This window comes from Cannabis sativa, chromosome 1 (assembly GCF_029168945.1).
Source record: "Cannabis sativa cultivar Pink pepper isolate KNU-18-1 chromosome 1, ASM2916894v1, whole genome shotgun sequence".
Taxonomy (NCBI): Eukaryota; Viridiplantae; Streptophyta; class Magnoliopsida; order Rosales; family Cannabaceae; genus Cannabis; species Cannabis sativa.
This window is the reverse complement of record NC_083601.1, coordinates 57,248,572-57,262,193: the sequence shown is the minus strand read 5'-3', so window position 1 is coordinate 57,262,193 and position 13,622 is coordinate 57,248,572. Positions and strand designations below refer to the sequence as shown.

Sequence of the window (13,622 nt, the reverse complement as noted above, 5' to 3'; positions counted from 1 at the left end):
GAAGATTTTTTGGGTTCCCGGCTTAGAACCGAATTCGGTTCACAGGGCCCCTGTTACCTCGGCCGACGGTTGGTCCCAGGAACCGGACTTCCGGTTGGGAACCGGCCTGCCGGTTGGGGCTTTTTCCCGAGCCCTAGTTTTTCCCGAGCCCTAGTTTTTCCCGTTTTTAAGTAATTTAGGGCGTTGGCATCCCTTTTATCGATAGGGTTAAGTTTAGTTTTATTTTTAAATCCCCGATAAGTGTTTTAGCGAGTCTCTCATCGGATTTTTAACATTATGGTTTAGGGCCCTGTAAAACGTCGAGCTGCACTTCCACTCAGGCTGACCGGCACACTTGAGCAAGGAACGAGGTAAGATAGCGTAAGAATATATATATGAATGTATATGCTTATTTTGAATGTTAAGGTGGTTACGGTGTTACCAACACGAGTACCCAGGGTACGTCGTGTTCGTGGTACAACACTCAGTATTTCTGGGAGTACAGTTAGGGCTCTACCAACACAAGTACAGAGTTGGTACTTTAGTGCATTTGGTATAGTAGTCGTACTACCCTTAAGAACGTTCTTAATCATTTGGTGAGCTTCGTTGTTAAGCTCAGGGCAGCTAAATCATAAAGCTGGCAGCGTGCTACTTTTATATATTTCTTGCATATCTTACTGAGTCTGTTGACTCATCAGTTTGCTACCTTGTGTAGGTAAAGGAAAAGCGAAGCTGGAGGAACAGTGAGGTGGAACTCGGCATGATTGTACATATCGCGGCAGTGCAACCTGGAGGGTTTTGGTTTATTAGTATTTTGGTGTCTGTATTTTGAGGATGCTTGTCCGCTAAACTTTTAAAAAAAAAAAAATATAAGAATATATATATATATGTACATATTAGTAAAATACTTTTAACTAGTATTTTGATACTCGGGATCCCGATCCATATGATTATTAATATATTAATTATTAAAATTAGATTTCGGTTTTACTATTATAAAATACGGGCGTTACAAATAATAGGTTTTATAAAACTTACACACAAGCTAAAACACATACTCCTGCAACAAGATGAATTGGATAGTTGGATGTAGGAATTATTTAATTTTAAATAATAATTTTCGGAAATAATTAAATAATAAAATTAAATTCGGTTTTTATTAAAATAAAATAAAAAAAAATTAAAATTAAACCTACAATTTTTTAAAAAATAGGTTTCAACTAACCTAAATATCATTTCAAAAATAATTGCTAACCACCTTTTAAATTTTTAAAGGTATTATATAAATTAAATATAAAATAAAAAAAATATTTTTTAGATTTTATAATTTAATTTAAATAAAAAACTAACAAAATTTAAAAGTTAGCAAAATACCTTACTTCTATTTAAAATAACATGATTATAGTAATCTTATTTTAAATTTAAATAAGGTCAAATAATTTTAAATAAAATTAATTTAAAAAATATTTAATATAAAATAATCAAATTTAAAAATAAGATAAAATAATCAACTTTAAAAATAAGATATAAAATCAAGCAAAAAGATAGATTTTTACTTGTTTTCAAATTCAAATTACACTAATATCTAAAATTAAATTTAAAAATTCAAATTAATTTATTTCTGATATTAGATTTGAAAATTGAACAGTAAAAATCAAAATACAAAACTACACAAAAAATCAGAAGTTTATTCCATGAAATAGCATGAAAAATCGAAGAAAAACGAAAAACATGCGAGTTGTACGGACATTATACTTTGCATACTGTCCGCGCGCGTCTTTGGGTGACACAGTCGAGCAAGCTCGGTGCTGGAAGGGTCCATCATAGTTTTCGCGCGTGGAATGGGGTTTCAGACACCCCATGCGCGTGTTGCTTCAGACAAAACTTGTCCTAACACGCGTCTGGCCGAGGAAATAGGCCATCCGCGCTCGCGAGTGTTAAGTGATCACCCTATGTTTTTTCAAATCTTCAAAAAATCATAACTAATTCAAATTAAATCAAAATTGAGTTCTGTAAAAAAGTAAATTGCTTAATTTTTTCCAAACTATCCAATAAAAATAATTCTAGAAACAGATATTCAATTATTTTTCACAAAAATTCACAAACTTCAATCAATCATCATACAACACACAAAACAACATGATACCATCCAAATAATCAAACAAATCATTTTAAGTCCAAATTTCTTGCAAGAAAATCAATTACCATGGATCTGAGGCCAGATGTTGAAAATTATTTACCAGGATCTTAGATCTACTCACAAGTATGTTGATTAACACCCTAAATATGAACTTCTAAAACGATTATAAATTAAACACATATAAAGTATGAGAAACCTTACATTGGGTGCAGCGGAATAATATGTCTCTTTTCCTTCAGATCTCTAACCCTTGTATCCTTTCTGTCGCAGAGTATTATCAAGATCTGAACCTGGATCTCTTTCTCTCCTTTCTTTAGTGTTGAATCTCCTTCTTGTTGAATGTCTTTCTTCACGATCTTCCTCACTGTGATTGAGGTATCACTTGCTGTGTGTGGGTACTACTCTATCACTAAGAGGTTCGAAATTATTCAAGGTAGAAGAAGAGGGTGAAGTGGCGGCTAGGTTTAGAGAGAGAAGGCTCAGGTTTTTCTCTGAAGGAAACAAGATGTGAAAGTGTTATATTTCCTGAAGCCTTCACTATCTATTTATAGCATACCACATAGGGTTAGGTTTGAATTATTTGGCATTAAAATAAAGAAAACATCAGATGATAAACCCTATTAAAGTGGCCGGCCTTGGCATATTTGATTTGGGCCTGACTTTTTGCAATTTTGCTGTTTTATCACTTCCGCATCTCATTTTCTCAAAAACGCTAATTTTCAAATTCAACCGTTTAAATGCCAATTCTAACTATTTAATAACTATAAATAATATTATCATTTATCATATTTATTAATTGAACCATACAAAGTATCTTAATTAACAAATATGCCCTAAAAACTCTTTCTTTACAATTTTGCCCTTACTTAGTGCAAAATTCACAAATAGACATAGTCTAATTTGAGAATATAATTGATTAATCAAAACCAATTAAATGAGTCTTACAAGTAATATTGTCTCAACTAGTGGGGGGACCATGGGTCTATATAACCGAGCTTCCAATAAGCAGATCAAGAATTTATAACCTAAATTCACTGACTTATTAATTCTTCGTTGAATCCACGCATAGAACTTAGAATTGCACTCTCAGCTATATAGAACGCTCTATATGTTCCACCATAGAGACACATCATTAGTAATCCATTGTTATAATCCTAATTTGATCAATGATCCTCTATATGAATGATCTACACTGCAAAGGGATTAGATTACTGTAACACCCTACAATGTATTTTATCCTTAAAACACTTAACCCCGTATAAATGATATTTCAGCTATGTGAAATGAGTACTCCACCATTTATTTTCGTTTGGTTAAGCTCGAAGGAAATCATCATTTACTTTCTATTCGCCAGATAGAAGCTATAAATTCCATATTTATGTTAGCGCTCCCACTCAATTGCACTACCGTGTTCCCAAAATGTACGTATCACCCTAACCCAAAAGTAGGCTTAACTAACAAATCAAAGAACACGAATAACACTCTTGAGATTGAGCCTAATCATATCAGGATTAAGATCATTTGATCTAGGATCAACTAGGCGATATTGACTTGAATAGATATTACGGTAAGTTTAATGAATCTATGTCAAAGTTCAATATCGGTCCCTTCCGATGCATACTCCATGCACCCAACCTAAGCTTTACTTTAACCAATGCTCTGGAAAGAACATAGCATTATACCAAATGCAAGTAAACTCTGTTGTAGATTATCATATCAGTAAAACCCTGTGTCTGATAAATCTAGGAATCTTTATTCACATAGTCATGTTTATTTTCCAATGTGTTGACAACACAATAAATAGGATCAAGTATGTGAAAAGGGTTTCGGATGAATTTATAAATCAAATAGACAAGCAATTGATAAGATGAACCATAACATAAACAAATGAATGAAAAATACTTCTGTTTCTTTATTGATGTTAAATAAAATGGATTACATTGAAATGGAGTTTTATTTAGGGCATAAAACCCAACATTTTTTTCAACCCCATCTTAGTTTCGACTTTGGATGAAATAGTTGGAGGTTTCTTAGATTTTTTAGTGTTTTTCTTGGCCGGAGATGGGGACTTCGAACCACTTCTAGTGGTTGCCATTTATATAAGAAAAAAATACAATAGGGGAGGATTAACTTACAGTTAAAATCGAGAGAAAAGAGGAAAGTGGAATACAATGTATGCTGAGGAAAACGTGGGTTAGGGCTTGGAGTGGGTGATCGTGGGAAGAAGAGGTTGAAGACGATAGGAAATAGAAGCAGAGAAAAAAAAAATCCAAAAAAAAAAAGGAAAAAGGCAGTTATGAAAGAGGTGGCGTGTACCTTGGTGTAAAGCATGACATATGCATGCTAAAAGGTAAAAATGTACTTATGAAACTTTTAAAAACTAAAATTGAAAAATTTAAAAGGTAAAAATATTTAAAAAACCGAGTAATGCCAGAAAAGTAAAAAAGTGTTGAAAAGGGGCATCAGGTGTAGAAATCTCTTAAATTTTCTATGTTATTTTCCTCTAAAAAATCTATATTATTCTTCCTTAAAAATAAAAAAAAAATTAATGTTAGTTATCATAATATTTTTTTAATATTCAAATTACAAATTCATTCTTAATTATTTAAAGTTTATTTTGTTTTTAATCTCCATTTGATCTCAATCATTGGTTATACTAAATAGAGTAATTTGCGGTAAAAATACCTAAGTTTTACTCCGAGTAGCAGATAAATACTTAAGTCGTATTTTTGGCGGTAAAAATACCTTCTGTTAGAGTTCTGGAACTTCCGTAGGTACCTGACCGTTAAAGACAGGTAAGTATCCACTTGTCATCTTTTCATTGGTCCAAATGTATTAATTTTTATTTTTTAATAAAAAAATTATTTAAATATTTAAAATTAATATAAAAAAAAATGAAAATATACTATAAAATTTTAAACATATATATATTTAAACATTTTTTTAAAAAAATAAAGATTAAAATTAAGGTTCTCTTAAAACCTAGATTACTAATCATTCAATAAAATAAAATATAACCTAAATTACTGTATATCGTCTCCTTCTTCTACCATTATCAGTTTATCACCCCTTCTTTCTTTTTCAATATGCAGCAGAAAATAAAAAACAATAACTCATAGAAATCACATTAATAAATAATAACCAGAAACAAAAACTCACAAACTAAATTCTAACATTACTCAAATCCATTTCCTGCAATTCATGTGCATAATACAACACAAATGAGAAACTGGACTGTCAAATAAATCCAAAAAATTAGTTCATATTGGAGTTCCGACTGTTGGTACACTGTCGGCTCATATTGTTTGCTGAAGTTTCGAAATACCCTCGAAGGAGTTTCAGGTGCTCTCTTCGTAGCACCAGATCTGATTTAGGGGATGAGTTTAAGTGCGAGATAAAGCTACGAAAGATAAGAAATATATTTTAGATATTAAAGCAATTAGATCTGACAGAAACAATAAGAAAACTCATTCAAAATATTTTTCAAAAATGCATAACTAAATCTGAAGCACCTAGATTCTGGCCACCTCCTCTCTCTCCTCTTTTGCCAGCACATAACATCATCAAGCCCTCGCGAGCCCTCGTGAGCCCAACCTTAGAAGTCCTCACCGCCGCACTCTAGGATGATTAAAATGAGATGTATTTTTCCTCTACCCTTTTGTTATTCGAGTTGATAGGGATGAGATCGAGATCTAGGTTCGCGGAGAGACAATGAGAAGCACAGTTCTTGGAGGTCGGCAAATGTGGTGAGCTTCGTCTCCGATGTTCGTAGAGGTCCGACAATGGAGTTTGGGCAGATTTTGGGTTTTCGGTTTGGTGAAGATGGAGATGTATTTTTGTTTTATTAAAAAAGTTTTAATTAATTTCACTATATTAGTTTAATTATTTTTATATTTTCACTATTATATTTCTTTCAAAAAAAAATATTTAATTTTTTTATTTAGTTTTCTTTAATTTTTATATATTTAAATGGCTTTTTAATATTTTTTAAAATATTTAAATAATTTTTTATTAAAAAATTAAAATTAAATTATTTAGACCAATGAGAAGATGACAAGTGGGCACTTACCTGGCACTTAACGGTCAGGTACCAACGGAAATTCCAGAACTCTAACAGAAGGTATTTTTACCGCCAAAAATATGACTTAGGTATTTACCTTACACTTAACGGCCAGGCACAAAATATGCTTTGTAAATTTACTATATATTTTTTTTTTGAAAATGATAGAGAAAAAATGTTAAGATAAGAATATATTTACAAGCTATACTGATTTAAAAGAGTATATGTGTAATAGAAAAAAAAAAAATTACAAAAATAAAATACAAAATATTATCATTTGCATGTAATTTATTTGTATTGTGAAGTAATATATATTCTAAAGGGTACATGTGTAATTTAATATGAAAAAGTTCAAAAACATTGATACTTTTATATAAGTTATATATTCTAAAAGGGTATATGTGTAATTCAATATAAAAAAGTCCAAAAACATTGACACTTTTATATAGGTTATAGATACTACAATTGCCAATTTTATTTTATTTTTAAATTTTTTTTCTCAAATAAAGCCATACCTTGTATATAGGGACTGCCCCCTGTTTGTGCATTAACAAAACAAAACCAAGGACTCTAGAGTACTATATTCTCCCACTTAGCTTTGAGAGCCTCCTAAGGCTTCACTCACTACAGTTAATATGAATTAAGGTGATGTTTGATTTGGTGGAATGTAATAGTAATGTAATGGAATAAGAATAGTAATGAGAATTGATTAAAATGTTTGGTTTGTTATTGGAATGAATATTGGAATAAGTGATAAATTGACAAAATTATCCCTTACTTTAATTTTTATATTTATATGAAAAAGGATATTAGAGTCATTTTAGCTTTACTTTATTTAGTCTTTTGCAATGTAATCCTCATTATATAGCTTTTCGGGATTACAATGTAATCCCATTACATCATTTTTAAAAGCAAAGCAAACATTATAATGGATAATTTGATTCTATTACAATTCCGATTACAACAAACCAAACATGCCATAACTTGTTTTGCATCGTAATGATGTTGTGGTCTAATGTGTAAATACTAAATATTGCTTGACTATCTAAATAATGATATAAATACATATAAATTAAGCCCGTGGATTACAATCACTCTACACCGAAACAAAGATGTGAAAGAAAAAAAAACATATATTACAAATACAAAATCTTGTCAACTCAATACCAAAAAATTATGGGAACCAATCTCTATTGCTTCTTGTTTCCAAGCAGATTATATAGATTCGTAGAGATAGCAATAACGCTCGTAACTACAGCCAAGACTATCATTATTCTTGCCAATAGCCTATCTTTCTTTGTAGATATACCGTTAACATCCCTGTAAAGATTCAAAACAGAACAAATTTAAAAAAAAAAAAAACAGATTGATTAATCATGTTGTTTTCAAAACAGATACATAAAAAGAGAAAGTGTATTCACCTCAAAGCAATAGCACCAGGAAAAATGAAGGCAAGGCAAACTGCAGAAGTTGACCCCACAAACTGAAAGAGGTACCAAATGTTTGGGAAGGCAATGGCTGCCAAGTATGAGAAGACCAAGAGTAAAATTGTGAGAGCCACAAATCTTTTGGTGTCCGAGGCCAAAAGGGGCTTCTTTGGGAAGAGGAATTCATCAATATTTGATCTTAATGAGAAGTTCAAAAGAGGGAAAACTAGCATCAGATGAAGTGCATAGCTTAACCTAACTACATCATTTAGCAATGCTCCTGTTGCAGTGTCAGAACTCTTGTCAAAATTCACAAGTATGTCTGACATGATCGAGTCTCCGAAAAGAAGGTAACCGGACAAGCCAATTGCAAAATAGATGGCGGCACAAAGAACTAATGAGACTCGAACAGCTGAGATCATGTCGGATGGCTTACCAAGCTCGAAACCGATTGGGTGAACTGTAGAAATTGGTTGGTAGAAGAAACCGTTAGTACAAGAATTGGCTTAGCTATTGCATACACTGTTGGTCATTAAATTCTTTGTTAGTTGATTATGTTTACCATTAAAATGAAATGTGAAGGCTGTTACAATAACGGGGACAGCAGTGAAAAGGTCAAAGAAGGATGTTTGTTCGTCCAATTGAGGTACTAATCTTGGATTCTTGGTTTTGCCTTGGACGAGTGCAATTATTGCCATTACAGAACATATGCCAACAAAAATCACAGCTAGAAGAACAGATATGAACGAGCTGAACTTCAATGATTCTGAAAAAACGCAACAACCCCAGATGATCAAATCAGAAAATTTCATCAAAAGAAGAGCATGTAATTGTGTAGAGTTCTTTTTTATTACTGACTTACCAACACGTTTAAGTAAAACCAAAGGAAACAGAACAACGATGACAGTAACCAAGAGGGCAAATTCACGCGAGTTCCACCAGTGGCTTCCGAACCATTCTTGCAAAACGCCAAAGTGTATAGTTTCCCCATGTTGACTTCCGGAAAGAACATCCGCTGAAATTAACGCGAGACATTTATTTCTTTAAATTTATATATGAACCAGAGAGAGACTATTAGATCTTTGTCTGAATGTGTTTGCTATGGAAATAAAGAACTGCCCTTTTATTTATTAACTAAAACTAAATACGGGATCAGCTTAATCATCAAATAAATCAAACACTATCGGGATATGTCAACCAAAATAAACAAAAAGAAAATTTCGTGAAAGTAAAGAAAATATTAAACTTTTACCAATTATAATGAGGTACATGATCAAACACCCGAGATTAGTGATCATCACACAAACTTGGGTTGCCACTGACCCGACCCGACCAAATGACTCTTTCATAACCCCCGCATAGGTAATGGACTCACCGGAATGTGTAAACCTCATCAAGAACTCCACCGACATTTCAACTAACACACCAACTATGACAATAAGAGCAAAAGCTGGTATAATTCCCAGCACTTTAAGGGTCGCCGGAATAGACATTATCCCGGCGCCGATTATACTAGTGGCGATGTTGAACACGGCCCCAGATACCGACGCAGGATTCACCCCAGGATGTCCGTGTGGCGAGAGAAGTGGAGCGTGTACGTCACTCGCCGGCGACATATTCCCGGCGGCGACGAACAATTTTATTTGGTTGATTTTCCTGGGTCGGATCAGAAGCGCTGTTGTAACACTTGTCCTTCGTTGTACGCTATTAATTCTATTGTCGTCTTATATATTAATCGGATTGGCTACATTAAGAACAGTGAATTTACTAAACTATCCATTGTGAAAGTAAGTTTAGCCTAATAATGTAAAGGGTGAGATTGGAAAAACGGAACAGTTTTTTTTGGACAGGTTGGGTTGAGATGTTATTATTAGGGGAAAGGGGAATTTTGTGCAAAAACTCGGAGTAGAAGCTAAAGCTGAATCTGGACGATAAATTGGCTTTTGTGGTTCTTTGAACTAATAATAGTCGAAAATGGTCTAGATTGAGAGTCATGAAATTTGACATGTTGTCGCCATAAAACAAATATATTAGTAATATCCGATCTGAATTTTAATCATTTAGCCAAATTTAATTTTTAATTTCAGCCAGATTAATTTAATAAAATAGTGACCATTTATTATACGTAAGCTTAAGCTTAAAAAAATAAAAGAAAAATAAAAAAACTTTCACGCAAGCGCAACTCATATCCCATAAATAGGACTAAATGAGTTTGTGTTAGAAGTACAATAATTATCTTCTTCTTTCTTTAAAATGGAATATTGATTTCAAAATTTGTCACATGAAAATCATGGTATAATTTTTCACTTGAATTATTATAATTTTTCTGCTTGTCTTACTAGAACTAGCTAGAGTGATGAGAGGAGAGGAATATATATTAAAGCAGATCGGGTAAGATTAGGCCAGGCCAATTTATATTTGATTGTACTTGTATGGGACAAAACAAAATGGTAGGTCCCTTTCCTATGAGACTCATTTCCTTTTTTTTTTTATTATTATGATATGTGCCTCACACACCACAGATAAAAAGAATTGGCTTGACTTGGCTTGGCTAGTAGGCTCTGAGTATTGTTATTGGTGATTGATTTTAATGGAGAGTTGGTAACTTTTCCTTTCAGGTGGGGACGCAAACCATGATATAACTAATATACAACTAGGAAGGGGAGATCATCACGTTTTTTTTTTCTTTAATCATGTTTAAAGGTCACATCAAAATATTTTATGTTTAAATATTATGAACGGCTCTCTTCCACTTTATTTTTCCTTAAATTATACCTTTTTTTAAACGAAAAAATCTACCAAATTTGGTCCCAAAAAAAAAATCATCCTTACATTATTTTTATGTAAAAAAAAATCATAAAAAATGATTTTGTGAGACATATTTGTTAGAATGTTTTATGTGGACTAATATAATTAAGAATTGTTCATTTAGTGTCGATATTAACATATAATAATAACTATATAATAGATAATGCATGATATTACTATTAGGTCATAATAAGACAGACATAATGTACTGACACGCTCGGGCCCGGGACCTATGGACACGCTCTAAAACGTCTTTGGTTAACCTATTGAGCCAACACAATTTGCTCTCTCACATTGGGCATGTAAGCCCAATTGGCCTATAATTTCTTATAAAGGGCGTGCTATTTATTTTGTGGTTAGGGCATGAGAGGGGTGTGGCTATGGTGTTGAGAGTTGTATGAAGAGTAGTGTTCATTACACTCAAGTTTTTTGGTCTTCTTCCATGTGTAGATCAAAGAGGTTTATGAAATCAACAATGATTCATAGTTCTTAAAGATTCAACATCAAAGCTTAAATGAGGTATGTTTACTAATTCTAAATGTTTGCTCTAAAGTTAAATGTTTGATATTGGCTAATATGAGCATGAATTTATGCTCAATGTGTAGTTATTTTTAACAAATGGTATCAGAGCCATTTCATTTGATTTAGAGCTTACTTTTGAGCTCAAACTTTTTTTTGTAAATCTAATTTTTTTTGATACAATAATTCTTCGAAATTGTGTTTAATGGTAGAAGTAAAGATTTTTGATGGTAGGAGTTGTTGGAAACTTCATTTTCTCAGCCATAAATTTTATTTTCTTCAAATGTTTCAAAGCTTTTAGGTGTTTTCTTCCATGGCCAAAAATGGTTTATTTTTTCATATTTAAAATGATTTTAAGCTTAAATGGGTATAGGAATTGGAAAGAGGAAGGAAAATGGTAAAAAAAAATATCCCAAACGACATAAAAAATAGTGTACCGGAGGTTGAAATACAACCGGGTCAGTGATAGCATCTGAAATGGATCGATTCAAGTTTTAATGTCCCATTTGTAGGTTGAAGACAACCCAAAAATGATGTGTCATTTTTATGTATGCTTTTAGCTAAGTTGTTGTCATTTTTTATATATATATATTGTCATTTGAGAATTGTTGATAAACTACATGTCATTTTTCAATAAACTACATGTTATTTTGTTTATAAACTACACATCAGGTTTCAGTCAAACTACATGTCGTTTGAGCTCAAAATACATGTAGTTTTTCATATTTTTTTAAAAAATAAATAAAACAATTGGTAAAACCTTTTTCTTTGAAGGAAATTGAAGAAGCAGTGTTTAGTATGCTAACAGATAAAAGCCCGGGGCCAGATGGGATGAGTATAATGTTTTATCAAAAGCATTGGGACATTGTTGCACCTTTAGTATCTAAAACAATTCTTGATTGTTTAACGGGGGTAGCTGATATGACTCTTATTAATGATTCTTTGATTACTCTTATTCCTAAAGTTAAGAATCCCAATTTGATTAGTGATTTTAGACCGATTAGTTTATGTAATGTTTTATACAAAATATCAGAGATGAGCCTAGTAGAGTTCGATATTATTTTAGGAATGGATTTCCTATCTAAATATTCGGCTAGTATTGATTGCAAAAGGAAGATGGTGATCTTCCAACCGGAAAGTGAAGAACCTTTTGTGTTTGTTGGTTCGGTTCGGGGATCTCGGATCCCAGTGATTTCGGCCATGTCAGCTAAGGAGTTCTTACATGGAGGTTGTTTAGGGTTTCTGGCCGTGGTGATGGACACCACTCGGCCAGATACCATTCGGCCAGAGGATATCATAGTGGTTCGGGAATTTCTAGATGTTTTTCCCGAAGAACTTCCAGGGTTACCACCTCAGCGGGAGATCGATTTCGTTATAGATCTGGCACCAGGAGTGGAATCGGTTTCCAAGGCTCCATATAGAATGGCTCCGGCTGAACTTAAGGAGTTAAAGATTCAGCTTCAGGGATTGCTTGACATAGGGTGTATTCGGCCTAGTGTGTCACCCTGGGGAGCCCCGGTTTTATTCGTCAAGAAGAAAGATGGAACTATGAGGATGTGCATCGATTACAGAGAATTGAACAAGCTAACAGTGAAGAATAAATATCCACTACCTAGAATCGATGATCTGTTTGATCAACTTCAGGGGAAGACGGTCTTTTCCAAGATTGATCTCCGCTCGGGTTATCATCATTTGAAAATCCGAGAGGAGGACATTCCGAAGACGGCATTCCGTACTAGGTATGGACATTATGAATTCCTGGTTATGTCGTTTGGACTAACCAATGCTCCTGCAGCGATTATGGATTTGATGAATAGAGTATTCAAGGATTTCCTCGATATCTGTGTGATTGTGTTTATCGACGACATCCTTGTGTACTCTTAGTCAGAAGAGGAGCATGAGTTACATCTTCAGATGGTTTTGCAACGGCTTCGGGAACACAAGCTTTATGCCAAATTCAAGAAATGTGAATTCTGGCTATCTCAGGTGTCCTTCTTAGGGCACATTGTTAGCAAAGATGGGATCAAGATGGATCCCAGGAAGATAGAATCCGTCAGGGATTGGCCGAGACCGAAGACAGTGACAGAAATTAGAAGCTTCTTGGGTTTAGCTGGGTATTATCGTAGGTTCGTGGAAGGGTTTTCTAAAATTTCAACACCCTTAACCGAACTTACAAAGAAGAATCAGCGGTTTGTCTGGTCAGACAAGTGTGAAGCTAGTTTTCAGGAACTGAAACAGAGAATGATTACCGCTCCAGTGCTAGCTTTACCTTCAGACAACGAAAAGTTCGTAGTTTATTGCGATGCATCCAGACAGGGTCTGGGGTGTGTGCTGATGTAAGCCGATCGGGTTATCGCTTATGCCTCCCGTCAGTTAAAGGATTACGAACAGCGATACCCGACTCATGATCTAGAGTTGGCCGCGGTGGTTTTTGCATTGAAGATCTGGCGGCATTACCTTTACGGAGAAAGGTGTGAAATCATACCGACCATAAAAGTCTCAAATATTTCTTTACTCAGAAAGATTTAAATATGAGACAGAGGCATTGGTTGGAATTAGTGAAAGATTACGACTGTGAGATTCTCTATCACCCTGGGAAGGCCAATGTAGTGGCCGATGCCCTGAGCAGGAAGGGACCCGGGCAAGTGGCTAGCATGGTTCAGATCTCACCTCAGTTAGCAGAGGACAT

At 33.7% G+C, this 13,622-nt stretch overlaps 1 protein-coding gene across 1 annotated transcript; it reads right to left on the bottom strand.

The window, feature by feature from the left end:
* Positions 1–7,098: 7,098 nt before the first annotated feature.
* On the bottom strand, positions 7,099–9,547 carry LOC115707593 (amino acid transporter AVT6C). The gene is made up of 5 exons (XM_030635607.2): positions 8,859–9,547; positions 8,469–8,621; positions 8,169–8,372; positions 7,601–8,066; positions 7,099–7,499 (listed from the first exon to the last, which is right to left on the bottom strand). Exons 1-5 carry the CDS (start codon positions 9,220–9,222, stop codon positions 7,370–7,372), a joined length of 1,317 nt encoding a protein of 438 aa, XP_030491467.2. The 5' UTR covers positions 9,223–9,547; the 3' UTR covers positions 7,099–7,369.
* Positions 9,548–13,622: the final 4,075 nt, after the last annotated feature.

Bases quoted from the DNA above. Each gene is read 5' to 3' on its own strand.
- LOC115707593 (XM_030635607.2), bottom strand. From the start codon at position 9,222: ATGTCGCCGGCGAGTGACGTACACGCTCCACTTCTCTCGCCACACGGA. The intron at 8,373-8,468 runs GTAAGTCAGTAA...GCGTTTTTTCAG, and splicing joins GGTTTTACTTAAACGTGTTG to AATCATTGAAGTTCAGCTCG. The intron at 8,067-8,168 runs GTAAACATAATC...CAATTTCTACAG, and splicing joins CTTCACATTTCATTTTAATG to TTCACCCAATCGGTTTCGAG.